Here is a 17,007-nt window from a genome sequence, read left to right as displayed (position 1 = left end):
AGAATATTTGAAGTCCCCAATCCTCTCGAAAAAGTCAAACGTGTGCAATTATTTATATGTTCAAATACCCCGGATAAAAAAGAGAAAAAAAATCGGAATAGAAAGCACAGATTGAAGGTCAACGCCTGTGTGGTATTATTCGAAATTATAACGGACTTCAACCACCATCTAGTGCCTTTTAAAACCTGAAATAAAACTTTCCAAATTGAAATCTCGTCTGTGTGATGATGGGTTTCTGAAGTTAGAAAGACTGATCTCATGTAATATGATACCGTGGATCGTGAAAATATAATCGCGTCATCACGTCTTGAGCGGGTTAAGGGAATTGAATATCTATGAAATATAAACGTTTTGGAACAATTGTGAGTAACACTAATAACGGATTCAGAGGGGTAAACGTAATAAACACCATCCCGTCTCACCTTTAAGACATTAGATCTAACTGTGAGATGTTTTCAAAAATACTTTATGCTGAAGCAAATCTTTTATGTTTTCGTTTACTTTTTATTAGGTATAAAGTAGTTGCAAAGTTAAGAAAGAGGTACACTGTCGATAATAGAACATTTTGCTTTGGATGATTCGAATTTCACCTAAGATTTTTATTATACTTACTACCTACTTATCCTCTTCATACCGAACTGGCACATGAGGCCTCGTGTCTTTTTCTTCACACACTTCTGTCTTTGGCCAGACAACGCGCTTCTTCCAGTTAATCCTGCTCTACTAAGATCTTCCTTAATGCATCTCGATCTCCCTTTTTTTCTCTTTCCGTCAGGCGCCCATGAGCTTGCAACATTTGCAGGATAGTTTCTATCTGTTCTTAGTATATGGCTGAGTTATAGTTTTAATTTTGCATTACTGCAATTTTGCAATTTTTGGTTGTCACGGGTGACGGGTCGAATCCCTTTCCGAAAATTCCTCCGGGGGTAGGTCGAACACTATTAATCTTAGTACATGGCCGAGCCATCTCTATCTTCATTTTAAAATTTCTTCATTAGCAGATGGGATATTAGCTTTTGTTAAAAGGTCTTTATTTGTTATACTATTGGGCCAGAAGATTTTTAGTATAATTTTTAGGCATATATTTTTAAAAGTTTCAAGTTTTTCTTTTCTGATTTCCGGGGACTCCAGCATTCGGTACCATACGGAAGAATGGAACGCATGGTATAATTGCATAAACGCAATGTATAATTTTCATTTTATATTGTTTCAATTTAAACTGTAGATAATTGTTAACTTTAAAATAGAGTTTTGGTTGCTCATAGCTGTATTTAATCGAAAATGAGTTTCTCTAACAGTTAATTACACGCTTATGATAATTATGCCTCCTTGATTCCCTACGTGAAGCGAACAAGAATAAAATCAACCTAGATAGTTTACTTGCCATTTGGAAATGACGTTTCTGTATCAGTATTTTTAATACTATTTGCTGCCATGTATTCATATTGCTTATCATAACGTTATGAAGCGATTTTTATGTATCTAAATAATGCAAAGACAACGGAAATTAAAGAAAAGATTAAAATTGGAAGTGTTGTACACTAAATTCCAAAATACCGGAATGTGGTTAAATCTTAATCGTTACTGAACGACTGTAATCAGTAGCTTCTTTTTTAGTGCCAAATATAACAGTGTTTAGGAAATTTTGCTACTGACCAGTGACCAGTTGTAGCATTTTTAACAGTGGTCACTTTGCAAAATGTGGCCACTTTTTCGATAATTGAAAATTTTAAGCGATTTAAGAAAACTGTTGATGTTAATAATGTCATTTCTTTTGTAGCATTTCTCAAAATATAGCAAAAATTACAATATTCATTTCTAAAAGGAAGAAAAAGTTTAAGGAACAAGCATGAAATAAAGTAATTTTCAAAATAATATAAATATTCTTAACAATTTCATATTTATTTTATTTTGTTTTGTTTTATAGCCGACGTTAAACAGCCGTCCCAATTCTGAGTTTACGACTATCAATGATCATCTCCGCAGCCTTATAATTTTGAACCCCTAGCAAAAAACAAAACAAAAATAGAAACTGAAATAAAAACTTGTAGGTATAATAAATAAGAAAATATAGAAATTATGTATTCTTGCTATTTTGCTCCACCACAACTTCCACATATAATAATAATAATAATAATAACATTATTATAATAATAATATTATAATAATAATATTATTATAATAATATTATAATAATGATATTATAATAATAATATTATTATAATAATATTAGAATATTAATATTATAATATTAATAATAATAATAATAAAAATAAATATTATTATTGTTACTATTATTATTATTATTATTATTATAAAAATTTAAGTAACATGTATTTAAATGGCCTCTAAGGTTTGTCTCTTTTTACTATTTTAGTTACGTAGACTTTCATACTTGATAGTATATCTTATCAAAGTTTCGATTGTTTAAGCTTATTTTCTTATCTTCTATCATGTTAACAACAGAAGCATGCAACTCATAAACGTACTTTTTAAATCAACATACTCAAGTTATTTGGTAAGATATACTTTTAGTTTTTATAAAAAACATTCATTGCCGGTATTTATAAGCTGATTGTTTTTCAAACTCTTTTTTTTTTAATTTAAATGCAATTTGTCTCAAATTCAAGTAAACTAACATCAATAATTGAAAAAATAGAACTTTTTATCGAAATTTTTATTTTCGAACTTGGTTGTGAATAAAATAGAAAAAATATAAGGTTAATGTTTAAAATTTTAGCTTTAAGTTTTTGATTAGATATACTGCCCTAAATGACCCTTGTTTAGACTACAAAGCATGAAATAAAAATTTTAAGTCTGTTATAAATAACACACATTGTAATGCATTTAATAAAACAGACTATTAATTAAAGAGCTTGTGAAGAAATAATGAAGTTTTTCTTGGCTTGTCAATTTTTAAAAGATAACAACCCACAAGAAAATATTATGAAATTGTGCTTCATATATTTAAAAGTTTTGTGAAAGTCTAGTTTATGTCCACTCTTTGAAGTTTTTGTTATTATTATTTTAGTAATATTTATAATGATTTATGTATTATGTTCAACAGCAATATATAAGAAGGCTATACTAAAAGATTATGAATAGCTTTTTAAAGTTATTTAAAAATTAGACATCATAGTTGTTTAAGAAAGCTCTAAAATGAAGACTCGGACTACTAAAGTGGGGTTGTCCCTACTGAAAATTGTGATGTTAAGTCTTCGGATCATTTCCAGACAATGACCAGTAGCCCATTGTGAAGATGTAGTGCGACCTCAATAAAGTGTTACCACTGCTTTAAAAGGCTCTTTCCTATTGGAAATATTAATACCGAGAGGATTAGCCTATTACCTATGGGTACCTGATACAACTTTTTTTATCAAATAAAATCACCCTAAAATAAATTAAGTCACTTATAGGCAGACAGAGTGACCCATGATAATCACCCTTAATATATATTTCGATATACATATTTGTAAAAGAATGAAGTAAAAATTAGATACAATTTGAAGTCTCAAATTTATATTTGAAGTTGGTAAAAACAATAACTGTATCATATTCTGATAAGACAAATTTAAAATGCGAAAATCAGCTTGATTGACTGCAGAAATTGAGAGAACTTCATCAGAAAAACAATTAAATTTCCTCTGCCATTTAACTAGTTCTGATGTTTTTCATTCCGCCTTCCTCAATTGATGCCTGTCAAATTTTGATAACGTTTTTATTTTTTTAACGCTATAACTATTAATGTGCGTTTCCTAAAATTTAGATAATTTGACTTCATTTCAGGCAACGATTCTTAAAATGTATACTATTTATTAAGGGTAGATATTGCGACACCCTAAATACTTAATCACTTTTATCAAGGAATGTAAGCTACCACGATACGTCAACAGTTCCTTTTTACCGGATTAGTGATAATTAAACAGTGATTTTTTTACAGAATTTAATTAAAAATGCAGCTTTTAGTTCTCTTCTAATACTTCATCTTTGCAGTTAATAATTCTAATAATGCATTATTCTTACTGATAATTTTATTATTTTGCTTTTTCACTTTTAAGAATTTAAAAAAAGAAGAAGAAAAACTTTAATCAAGTTAATTTACAGAGAAATACAATTAAAATGTTGTGTATCAAAGATTATGAAGAATATTCTAGAAAGCATTTGGATTATAAAACATGGGAATTCTTCAGTCAAGGAGCGGAGAGAGAAGTAACTTTACGAGAAAATGTTAGTGCCTTTGAAAGGTTCGTTTCATTATCATAATTACTGTTGTTCTTGTTGTTGTTGTCATTGTTGTTTGTCTTTGGTGGAGTTCAGAAATATTATATATTTCCACTAGGTTATCCTAAGTAATAATTGCTGTTAGTTATACGTTGAGTATTTATTTAAAATTGTTTTTTTACGGAAATAAGAACTTAGTTACGAAATAATTTGTAAAGAACATTTTTTATCCTTTTTACAATGGCTACGGAAATTTCAAATAATACATGGTGCTATGGTATTGCATAATGTCATACCAATTATTTGAGATGGAGACATGACTTTTTTGAACAATAGCATGTATATATCTTACAATACTCAGGTCATAACTTGAAACGTGCGTAAGGAAGGGAACCTTTAAATAAGTTGTTTTTTTTATCTTAACTCACGACAGAGATGGAAATAATTTTAATACTTCAGCTAGCCTATTATGTTGAAATATCCCGAGCTTATACTTATTTTGTTTGTATGATTTAATGACTGCCAGGACAGTTTTTAAACTATTACTTTAAACTTCAATGCATAAAAAATTTTGACAATATTGGGGCATCTCATGAATATAGTTAAAATTGAAATCAAACTACTACCATGCTGACAAAGCCAACAATAGCTAGACGCTGAAAGAAATTGGTTCATATACTGTTTAACTGTTAAAACTAATTAAGTTGTAAAGATTGGATAAGGTTTTGATGAAAAAGAAAAGTTAAATACAGTTGTGCATTCAGCTTGGTTACCATTAAAGTTTATGGGTTGTAAAAGATTGTTTTGAAAGCTGACAAAGCGTTTTCACCTATGGCGACTAGTTGTTACTATTGTTATTATTATTATTATTATTATTTCACTTCAATCTTTTCAAAATATCAACTTTCTAGCTATAGAGATAGCTGAGTGTTTACATTTATTGGAATAAGAAAAAAAACGCGCATAACTTTTAAGAAGAAATATGCGACAAAAATTGAATTTCCATGAAAAAAATTTCTGAACAAAAAGTTTAATACAATTAAGAGATTGATAAAGTACACGATTTAAAGAAAAAGGAAAACTTATTGCTTCTCTACCCTCAACGTGTTTTTTCTACTGAGTTTCACTTTGTCTAAATCATCTTTTCTTTTATGTAAGAAGTAAAATATGTTAACTAAAGAAATTGACGTTAAATTGGATGATAATTTGAAATTAAAAATCCCAAATGAAACCAGAAATCATAGAAAAAATATTAAACTACAGAGCAGATAATGGCAATTTCTCAACAGGTCTGAAAATGATATAAGTACAATTAAACATCACGAGCAAAAAATAAAAGTATGGGAATTTAACTTGTGCTACTTCAATTTAAAGATATAATTTTTTCCCTAAACATTCGAAAAATCAAATGAAAACCAGAATCGAAAGAATAAAAAATTCGGGGAAAATTTGGTTATTGCAAGGAAAGTTTTCTTGGCACTTAAAATTTTTCTAAAATCTCTAAATTTCGCTAATTTTCTTCAAAATTATTAAAAGAGAAATCAAAATTATTATTCAAAATTATTAAAAGAGCCCCCACAGATAAAATAGTTTTTATTCGTTTTTATTGTACTCGTTTATGATTAACATTTTACAAATGCATTACAGATATGCCTTTGTGCCAAGAATGTTACAGAATATTCCGAATAGAGATCTGTCTACAACTATTCTTGGTCACAAAATACCCTTACCAATCGGGTTATCCCCAACGGCTTATCAAAGATTGGCACATCCAGACGGAGAAATAGCTGCTTCAAAAGGTAAACTTATTCATGCAAATTTTATGTCATTATTATGGCGCTCGTGCCATAAGACGAACTCATCGTTTGCGTGAGAAAAATTAATCTCTTTTATGGCAAACTCTCGCTTTACTTCCAAAAAATTTATTTAAAATATTTTTATGGAAATTTTACCATACCAACAATAGAGATATCTAACCCAGATCCTGAACTATATCACTTGTCTGTTATTCAATCAATTTGTGTAATATTGTGGTTACTAATTGCAACTACCGTTTACAATATTTTACTTTGAAGTTAGACACATTCTAATTGGGTTGCTATTGTTTTTGTTTTCGTGTCTATGGATTTCTGAAACAAGAATCTGTACAATTGAGATAAACCAGCTTCGATGCCTCGTGAATAGAGAGGCATCGGTTTCAGATCTTAAGCTGTCCTCAAGTGGCACCATTCCCAATTTCAGAAAGTGCTGGGCTCTCAAAAGTATTCTAATTGGGCATCTGTGACTTATCAAGTGGTTATGCCTAATCAAGTGTGGTTGTGAATGGCATGTTAACGTTACAGCTTTAGGGCTTGGGCTTAACCTCGCGCTGAATTAATTTTCAGATTCTGATGCACTTTTTTAAGCAGTCAATAGGAATACGTCAGTTCACAAACAGTTTAACAGTTTTAACTAACTTCACATTTTAACTTTTTTATAAGTTCTAAAATGTACATAACTGCATTTTCATACATAAATCTTTTTTCACTTTTAAACTGTTAGTAAACTGAAGTCTTCCTATCGATTACTTAAAAAATACGTTGTAGTATTGAATTTATTTAACAACATAATTCATCTAATCAGGGGATAATGTGGCAAAAGCATAGTGGTAATATTTAATTAATTTCTAACGATGTTTTAAATTTTAAAGAAATATAATTAAGTGGAAATTAAAGTGTACATTTTCCAAAATATATGCAATATCCAATTAACTAATTATATTTTATTTATTTATTATCATGTGTGATATGTTATATAAACAATTAAATAATTAATATCGGAAATGAGATCCATTGACGCATAGTCGGAAGCTATTTAACGTACAGTGCGAAAAAAAAATTTCAAAAAAAAAAGAACACCTTCATAACTTTTTATCTAATAATCGGATTTTCACGCATTAAGATGCCATCTTTAAAATTCAAAGTTCTAAACTTATTTACGCTAAAATGTTTCTGCATACCATGCTGTAAGTTACGAAATCAGCCTACTTTCTCGTTATGAGCGCATCTTTTTTTTGGGGGGGGGGATGAATTTGGAATTTTGACCCTCATAATTTGTAAAGTTTCCAAATTTCAGTTTCAAAAATTTAGGCAGAAGAGTTAGTTCCTCGAATCATTATTGTATCTTAGTACGAGAAGATCCAATCATTAGATCAAAAGTTTATTAAGATGTTCACTGTTATGCACAACAAATTCTTGTCAAATTTATATAGTTTTATTCACTTACAGAAAGTTTCACTTAAAGGTAAAGGAATATAATAATCATTTGTAAAATGAATTTTTGGCCATTTTTTTATCGGTTTTTAAAATTTGAGAATTACAGTTTCGGTTTTTCATTCCTTTTGAAGAATTTTTTTTCCTTTACCAACTAAAAACATTTCGTATCGTAGAATGTATCGGATTTTCGATCATTTTATTGATTGAATTATTGACTAAAAATAACCGAAGAGAAAATCTAAAAAGTATCTCTCAAGATTGGAAAACCAATGTCCTAAAAGCTTCAGCAGTTTGTTTTAAACAATGGTTTGTTATATAAGTTATTTAACTTTCAAAAAGATTTCTTTGCAAAAACTAAATTAATTGCAATAAAAATGCAGTACAATAAACTGCTATAAGTTGTAATAACTGATGCCTTTCATATAATTCTGCTTAATGCGTTTATAATAATTGCCGTTTAATAATAATTGCGTTTATAATAATTGCCGCATGCCTCAGTTTTTTGTCATTCTTAGTTTCGATTTTTTTTCTTCCTTTTTCCACTTTTTTAATATAACATTTGATTAATATAATATTATATTAATATTATATTATATTAATATTATATTATATAAATATTATATTATATTAATATTATATTATATTATATAAATATTTAATTTTCGGAATATCACCATGAAACTTTTTTATTTGTCAAAAAAATTAACTTTTCTAAATTTCTTAACCTACATTGAATTAAAAATATTTTACACGTATATTAGTAAATAATAACTTTTTTAATATAACATTCGATTAATATATATATTAATATTATATTATATTATATTATATTATATTATGTTATATTATATTATATTATATTATATTATATTATATTATATTATATTATATTATATTATATTATATTATATTATATTATATTATATTATATTATATTATATTATATTATATTATATTATATTATATTATATTATATTATATAAATATTTAATTTTCGGAATATCGCCATGAAACTATATTAGTAAATAATAACTTTTTACACCGAGAACATTGAGTTGGGTCTCAATAGTTAATTTTTTTAGTTTATAATAATTATAAGAATATAAAGAATGTAGCAGACTTCTCCGTTCACTGCTTAACGCTAAATCTGCTACAGCTACTGCCGCTCTCTTTGAACTGGACAAAACATGACTGCAGGTCATCTCGACAAATGCCCTGCTTTGAAGGACTTGATATGTACTGCAAAAAAAGAATTGGAGAGCACGTAGTCAAATGGTATGATAGCCAATAGACTGGCATTTGTAAAATAACAATATAAAGAATTTTACGAACTCATCTTTTTATAAGCACTTTATGATAATTTTATAATAATAACTATTTTCCTCCCATTGAAAATTCAATATAAAATACATAATAATGATATTTCTATCCTTTTGTAATGTTCCTTAGCTCAAAAGGTCAAGAATATAATAATTTTTTTTTGTATTTAATGTAATAGTAATTATTTGAAAATCGACATTGGTTTCTATTTATCTTGATAATTGTTAGAAAATCAAAAAATTATCAAACATAAAGTTTTTTTTTCTTTTTGTCAAAAGTCGTATTTTTCGAAACTAAAGTTTCAATTTTTAAATTATTTATTTATTTATTTTAAATGTTAATAAAATTTAATTCTCAAATTATAAAAAAACTTGTGTTTGGTGTATTATAGCTGCTGAGGAAATGGGTGCTGTTTATACACTAAGTACTGTAGCTACTACATCTTTGGAAGATGTGGCCAGTAGCATTCCAAATCGTTCTTCGCCATTGTTTATGCAACTATACATGTCAAGAATACGTGCTGTCAATGAGTACATAATCAAGAATGCTGAATCCAATGGATACAAAGCTATAGTTTTAACCATAGATATTCCTGTAACTGGATTGCAACTCCGGATGTGGCGAACTGGGGGTGTTGATTTTCCTCCTCATTTAAGGTACGTCATTCGATTACTTTTAACTACTTTATTGTTTTGAGCAATAACTACTGCAGGTCGAAATCGGTCAAACACCAAAATTGAACGAGTTGAACCGAAATTGAAACTGCTGAAACCATAAATATCCAGATTGCGACTATCGCTCACCCTTTGAAAGTTACGAATCCAAATCTGTCGAGAAAAGGTATGCTTTTTCAAAGAAATTATGTTTTTTTATCTAGTTTCATAACTGTAAATATCATTCGTACTAATTAATTAGCACATTTAGACATCTGCAGTCAAACTATTGTTTACATTTTAAAAGTTGAAATAATTTGGAGTGCTCTCCAAAAGCTCTGCGTATTAAATTAAAGCAAGTAATGAATCTTTATCAACCGAGGGTCACATCACTCAATCATGGACAAGCATCCATCCCAGTTTTGACATTCACTGTAGAAACCCTGTTTGAACAGTACAAGAGTCATTAGTACTCGTACTTTTAGCAACGTATCAATAAATTACTAACCATGAAACTTCTTTTCCAAAATTTGTACTCCGACTCATCATCTTTTTCTATTGCATTCTTCTAACAATCACTTAATGCTTGAAATATGCAATTCATACTTTATTGGCTTCTTGATTGGAGAAAGTCAGTACGGCAACTCTGTTCACTTTGCCTACTTGTCTCCATGGAATTGCTTAAACACGCATTTATGAAAGTTTTAAAAAAAAAAATTGTCACCTCATTCGTCTTTCCTTTACTTAAAATTCATTCCTCTAACAAAAAATTACAAAAAAAATCTCATTGCAAATTTTAAATTAAGGCAGAGTATTACATATATGTACTTATTCACTATAAACTTTTTTAAATTGTCATTCTATCCAATTTAAAAGCTATTGTATTTATTTAAATCCTATTACTGAATGAAAATCACTCTTACAGTGTACCCAATGTTGCAAATGCATTGAAGAAAATCAGCAATGGAGAAGAAATTGCAAATCATGTAAACTTGGGACACAGTGTTTTTGATCATGAAATGACGTGGGATGATGTTACATGGATTAAGAGTATCACAAACCTGCCAATTGTTCTAAAAGGAATTCTAACTGGTAAAGTGCTTAATTTATACATTAAATTATTAATTATTAGATATTCTATCTTATGATTCCTTGAAAGAATTTCTTGAAGAAATTTTAACATGATTTGTTTAACTTTATTTGGGTGAAATGAAATGAATTTTTAATCAACATTTCGACTACTCTCTGTCCTGGTACAATGCTCAAATTTCTACAACTACTTTTGGCCGGATGGCAATACTGATTTCCTTTAATAATATTTGATCTGATACTAAACTTTTTTTTCATTTCTTGACGATAGTGACGCCTATTACCATTTGACCAGTTTCCAAAAAGCTATACGGAAAATATATGTAAATAATCAAAACTTTATTTCATAGGAAACAACCTAATGACGTTAATATACGAGTATTATAAGTTTCATAGTCCAAATTAGTGGGGGGGGGAATACATCATTTCCATAAAAAATTTCAGAACTAATTATTAGTTTTAAATCTAAATCTGCTATTTTACTTCAATGAAAAGAACTGTAAAATTACTTTTTTCTTTTAATTTGATAATAGGATACCTATAAGTGACGTAGACTATCTCGATCGTGATAGGTTGTTGAAAAGAGGCGTTTGCTTACGTTAGCAACTGTTCTTTCCATTCTATTTCGAATAAACCAAGTCTGTCAAGTATCAGTTCTCTTAAATAACACATTAAAAATTCTTTCACAAAGATTTAAATTTTTTCACTATATATTTACACAGAGACTTAACACAAAGACAGACACGAAACCATGAGGAACACAAACAAACTAATTATGCATCGAAGTTGCAAGGTACACAAAACAAAAATATATCATGGTTACAATAAAATACATAAACAAATAATAATTCTAAATTACGTGAAAGACGACGAGAAAGAATTATATTTCAGATAATTCAATGTGCGATACGGATCGTTATTTAATTAACTTATCGTTAATTACCCTTCTAACTTATGTAGAGAAATTTAGCTCAACTTTAATACACCATTTTACTGATAAAGATTAGCTGTCGCTGACGTCATACGTCACATGTGTGGGTATGGAAGGTCTTCTTCTTCTTTTTGAAGTGCAAGTACCCAGTACCCTAATGTAACTCGAAAAGAAGAATAGAGCGGGATAATGTGATTTAAGTCACATCAAAATCACATGGGCCTAAACGCATGGTTGTCCTTGGTGGATTCCCGTTACAGCAATTAGACTCGAATTATCATCAAGTTGAACCAATTTTTGGACCAAATTTAATTGGATACTCTAGGCGACGTCATGCGTGTATGTCTATTCTTATTGGCTTTTGAATCGCGGTAAAAAGGAATGCAATGATTTATCTACGATTCAGTTATCCAAATATATATTTATTTATACATTATTTATCAATTCTAATATTATTTATTTAAGCCGAGGATGCTAAGAAAGCAGTGGAATATGGAGCAGCAGCTGTTTGGGTGTCAAATCATGGTGGTCGGCAACTAGATGGCGTTGATGGAACGGTTTGTACTTATGTTTTTCTTGTTATTTGTAATGAATTCAAAAATATTTTTTTATGAATAGAAACAATTTAAATCATTGCAGACTAAAAAAAATAGATTATACTAGTATACTCTAGACTACAGTGATGCCAAAATACTGATAATATAATTCTACTTTTTTTAAACCAGATCATTGATAACTGAAATCTGTTGACATGGGTTCTTCAAAAAATTACCGACTTCTGGAAATCACACTGTTTGAAATTTAAGATCATGTTCTTCCACAATATCATGTAAATTTGCTGCGACCTAATTATATTGCCAAGTTGAACCATATTATTTTGCAAATTAAAAAATCTTAAACTCGTTTACATAATATTATGGTTAAATTACAACGTAAAGATAGCACGATTGAACATCTTATTAAAGTGGCAGCAAATTTGAACTATATAATATTGCTTAAGGTTCCAATGTTGTAGTTTAAAGTTGTATTCATTTTCTTTCGAGTCTAGTAACAGAGTAATAACTGCCTTATCCTAGCTAATTTGCTCATTATTATGGTTCATACAGCCAATATTAAGGTTCAAAGTTGAATCAATTTTTCTGAAAGAATAAGAAAGGTTAATAGTAAGTCCTCAATCTGCTGTCAATCTGCAAGATCTGGTCAAAACTCCCGACTGATCTAATATTCCAAATGCACTCAAAGCGAAATATTGCAAGGAGTGACTTATGGGAACAGGGAATTTAATAAATTTACTTTTATCTTCTGATATGCATAATTCAATAATAAGAGTGCTGATGTTTGTAAAATATTGTTAACTTTTTTCGTTCGACAGATTAATAATTGGTATGTTTATATGTTTTCATTAATAAGGAATTGGAAAAAGTTGTTTGAGCAAGTAAAATTTTCCTTCGAGTATGTGTTTCACAGAATAGCATGGCTGGCAGAGTATTTTAAAATTCTGAAAGCTCTGATTGTACAACAATTTCCTAAACTATTACGTCTTGAGGGTTAAATTTTCAAACAATTTTTTTTTCCACTTTAAAGCAGAATCTTTTGCTTATGGACAACCCATATTTTTTGTAGTTAGATGCTCTACCAGAAATAGCTGATGCATTATCTGGAACTGATTGTGAAATTTACATAGATGGTGGGGTACGTTGGGGAAGTGACATTCTTAAAGCTTTAGCTCTGGGAGCAAGAGTTGTGTTTTTTGGAAGACCAATAGTTTGGGGACTAGCCCACTCGGTAAGTGACATATTTTTTTATTTACAGAAATAATCAATGGATTTTTAAAAAATCAAATTAATTAATACAACAGTGATTGATTCTAAAGTTCATGTAGATAGAATTTAGCCAACAAATCCTATCATTTTTAGCGATATAGCGTAATTTACTTCACCCTACTTAGATATTCTCTTTTATATTCTTGATAGTATTTCTATTTGATTGATACTTGTTTTTATATTATCAAGAGGGTTATTTTTAAATTAGTGAATCGATTTCAGGGACAAGAAGGAGTTAAAAGTGTTATTGAGACTCTGCGATCTGAACTGGATCGAGCGATGCACCTTGTGGGTAAGTTTTAGTTCAATTCTCTTACATGATAAAAAAAAATAATAACAACTTTAAATTACTAACAAAATTCTTCTCCACGTCACTTATCACCATCATTTTTTTTTCATTAAATTCATCCTAGAATTACCTTAAAAGTCCCTATAACAGACCTGGCTGGTATATGTGACATTTTTGAAAAAATTCATTTATATGGCGCAAGCCCTTATTTTACTCCTATTTAACTATACAAGATACATTTATTCTTCAATGCCTTTTAATTTTGAAGGCCTGAGTGGGTGAGGGATGCGTGTGACAGTGTCGGAGCATTTTTAGAGTGGAAGAATGATCTAAGTATAATTGGCATTGAACTGTCAACGAGAAACCATAGATTATCTGTCTTTTGACGTCAAACTGAAATGCTGAAGCTGCAAGTGCCAAGCAAACAGCCTAAATGAGTGTTAAGGATTCATAGATTTTTTTTTCATGTAGAAGCTTTTGAACAAGAAATAAAGGTAAAGCCTAGTCTTAATTTATAACTGTCAACGTACAAACTTTAAACAGAATTCTTATCAACCAGCCTCCGCAGACATTCGAACCTAGGACACCTCAATGGGAAGCGAATGCTCTATCTTCTGAGCCTCTCACGCGTTAATTATTTTTTATCCTTTCAAACACTTTATTGATACTGTAGATAAGTCTATTAATCTTCGCTAACAATGATGTACAGTACACTCTCGATTATCCATGCGCGGATTATCCGGTTTGCGGATTATCCGTGCTCATTCCAGAGTCACCCAAAAAATATAAAGAGAAATATTTTCAAGTTTTATAACACTACCAAATTTTTCGAAGCAATATTCGTTATTGAATTGCAGTATATGGAATATCAGCAGCATGGTGAAAGGTAAAATCGTCTACGTTATCACGATCGTGGAGAAAGATCACACCGCTTGATAAATAATCTTCTTCAAATATTCAAGAAAAATATGATATCAGTATTCTTGAACAAGCAAAAGAAATCTAAGGTTTCGAAATTCTTGACGAAGAAAATTTAAAAGTTTGGTTTCAAAGTGATTCATGCGAGTCTGGGTTCCAGTATTTGACAGATGAAGGCATCGTTTTGCTGTTAAATCAAATAGTGATGATAGTAACTGATGCAGAAGATGTAGTAAATGAGAGAAATACACTTTCTCATTCTGCTGCTCTGTGGAAACTTTATTGGATTACATGGGAGGATTTGATTACGGTGACATTACTGAGGTTCGTAAAATATGTGTATCGATATATGGCGATGACTCATTACGCATTTTTTTAAAAGGAAAATTACTTGTTTTATGTTAAACAGCATGCAAATGTCAGTAATTTTTATATTTTTTGTACTGATATTGATTTTTTCTTTAATAAAAGGGAGTTTTCAGATTTTCCGTGGTTTTCGATTGTCCGTGCTACCTGTCCCGGTGATTAACCCAGATAATCGGGAGTGCACTGTAGTTATTTACCACCCTTAATAAAACGAGAAGTAAATATAGTTTTCAATTGTTCAAACTCATCTTGCATTTGCATTTTTAGCTCACATGTAAAAGAAAATACCGACATTTAAATCTACATAACTCGTAATTTAAATTAATATTTTAGGTCAATTCTTGCATCGTTTTGAAAGCGTGAAAATATAATTTCAATTAAAATTCGAACAATTTAAATTGTTTAAATTAATTATTCAAATTAAATAAAGAAGATTTTCTAAGTAAAAAAGATAAATATCTATCTTAATAGAAAAAGAAATTTTCAGAAATGAGTTCTTTAGTTTCATCCTGATAGTTAACTGAGTGTCCCTTTATTTCAGGATGCCACAGTGTCAAAGAAGTTGGACCACATTTAATTAAAAGAAGACATGCTTATGAAAAGTAATAATTAATACTAATACCTAGAAAAATAAATTTTATTTCAATTATGAAATATTGTGATGACGGTTAATTTATTAATAACAAGTCGAGCGAAATCCAATCACTTGTATGATAATGTAAATAAAATTAGAAAACTTGCATAGTCAATATTTTTTAAAAAAAAAATATAAAAATTATCAAATATGCATAAACCTTGGATATTTGCTAATGATAAACTTAATTTGAAATCGCTTATGAAGAGAAAGCTTATCTATGACTTTAAACCCCATTGCTGAAAATTCCTGTGAAGATTCCAAGATTAAATGAAGAAAGATGTTGAATTGTCTTTGAAAATACTCCAACTTCCGGGCTTAAGAACATATAAGAACATTGTTGTTGTCTTCTCTACTGCAGTTGGTGTTAAAAAATGCTAAGTGAAAGAATTGCAGACCATGCAATTCTGGAAATAATCAAAGTGCAATTCTGAAAATAATCTTATTTTCGGAAATAAAAATATTTAAAGACGACGTCTGCAAAAACTTAAGTTTGAATCGATGAGAGCTTAGTGGGAGAATTGAAGAACATGTTAAGTGTTATTTTGAAAACAATCACAATTTCCATGCATAAAAATATTTAAAATCAACTGTAAGCCTCTAAAACAAATAGGGTTAGAATAGAAGAAAGCTTAATAAAAATATTGACGAACGCATTTTAGATAACCTTAAAAAAACTCTCACATTCCCGTTAGAGGAAGAATTGAAGTGATAAGTAAAATTTAAAAATTACGGAAAGCGTTTTAAACAACAATAACATTGAAGATTAACTTGTTCTCAAATGAGACGAATTTCAAAGAAAAAGCATCATTTCAAAACAGTTTCTTTTTTTTATGTTTCTATACTTTCCAAAATTGATTTTTCTAAATTTATTTAAAAAATAGTTTAGTCATAATAATAATCATAATTCAGTCATAGTCATTATAATATTCTTTCATAAAGCTCTATAATTAATGAAAAAGCAACTTATTTATCGCAAAATTAATGATGACATTGTTTAACTATATTTTATTCCAAATATAAAAACGTATCTAATATGCTGTGCGTCAACAATGTATCAATATAGCAATGTATTTGACTTCTAATTTAAATTGTAGTTAATTTGTAAAACACTCAGAATTCTGTGTAATATAGCCAATATTACAACACGTCGACATATTCTGGAGCGGAATAATCACGCTAAATTGCTTCTTACTGTTTAATTCCAAAAATAGGAAGCAAACACTTTTCTTGGTAGTCGTTCCCCACATTTATTTGATTAAACCGAATGAATTTACGAACAAGAGTCATTACGTAAAGCTAACTCATTAGGTTCAAAACTCAAAAAAGTTTCTCTAGATTCGAGTAACTTTTCTCTAGGGAAATACTAAGTAATTCTTAAAAACTATCTAGCTACTCCAATTGAATAACGAGCATCGGGTTCTTAAAGCTAACGGTCTGTGTCTTCCTCTCATTCGAGAAGTGTTCCGTTTCAATGATTTGGAACCGTTTCTCGTCGGTTATATATTT

The 17,007-nt window shown here is 29.3% G+C and overlaps 1 protein-coding gene across 1 annotated transcript; it reads left to right on the top strand.

The window, feature by feature from the left end:
* The first annotated feature begins 2,422 nt into the window (after positions 1-2,422).
* On the top strand, positions 2,423-15,604 carry LOC107448446 (2-Hydroxyacid oxidase 1). Its single transcript, XM_016063668.4, has 9 exons — positions 2,423-2,518; positions 4,105-4,244; positions 5,869-6,020; positions 9,187-9,451; positions 10,374-10,540; positions 11,934-12,025; positions 13,092-13,253; positions 13,514-13,583; positions 15,406-15,604. The coding sequence occupies exons 1-9, from the start codon at positions 2,471-2,473 to the stop codon at positions 15,468-15,470; spliced, it is 1,161 nt and encodes a 386-aa protein (XP_015919154.1). The 5' UTR covers positions 2,423-2,470; the 3' UTR covers positions 15,471-15,604.
* Positions 15,605-17,007: the final 1,403 nt, after the last annotated feature.

This window comes from Parasteatoda tepidariorum, chromosome 3 (genome assembly GCF_982258835.1).
Source record: "Parasteatoda tepidariorum strain Cologne lab strain chromosome 3, Ptep-v5.0, whole genome shotgun sequence".
NCBI classification, from domain to species: domain Eukaryota; kingdom Metazoa; phylum Arthropoda; class Arachnida; order Araneae; family Theridiidae; genus Parasteatoda; species Parasteatoda tepidariorum.
Note: the sequence above shows the minus strand (reverse complement) of the source record. Positions and strands in the feature narration are given on the sequence as shown.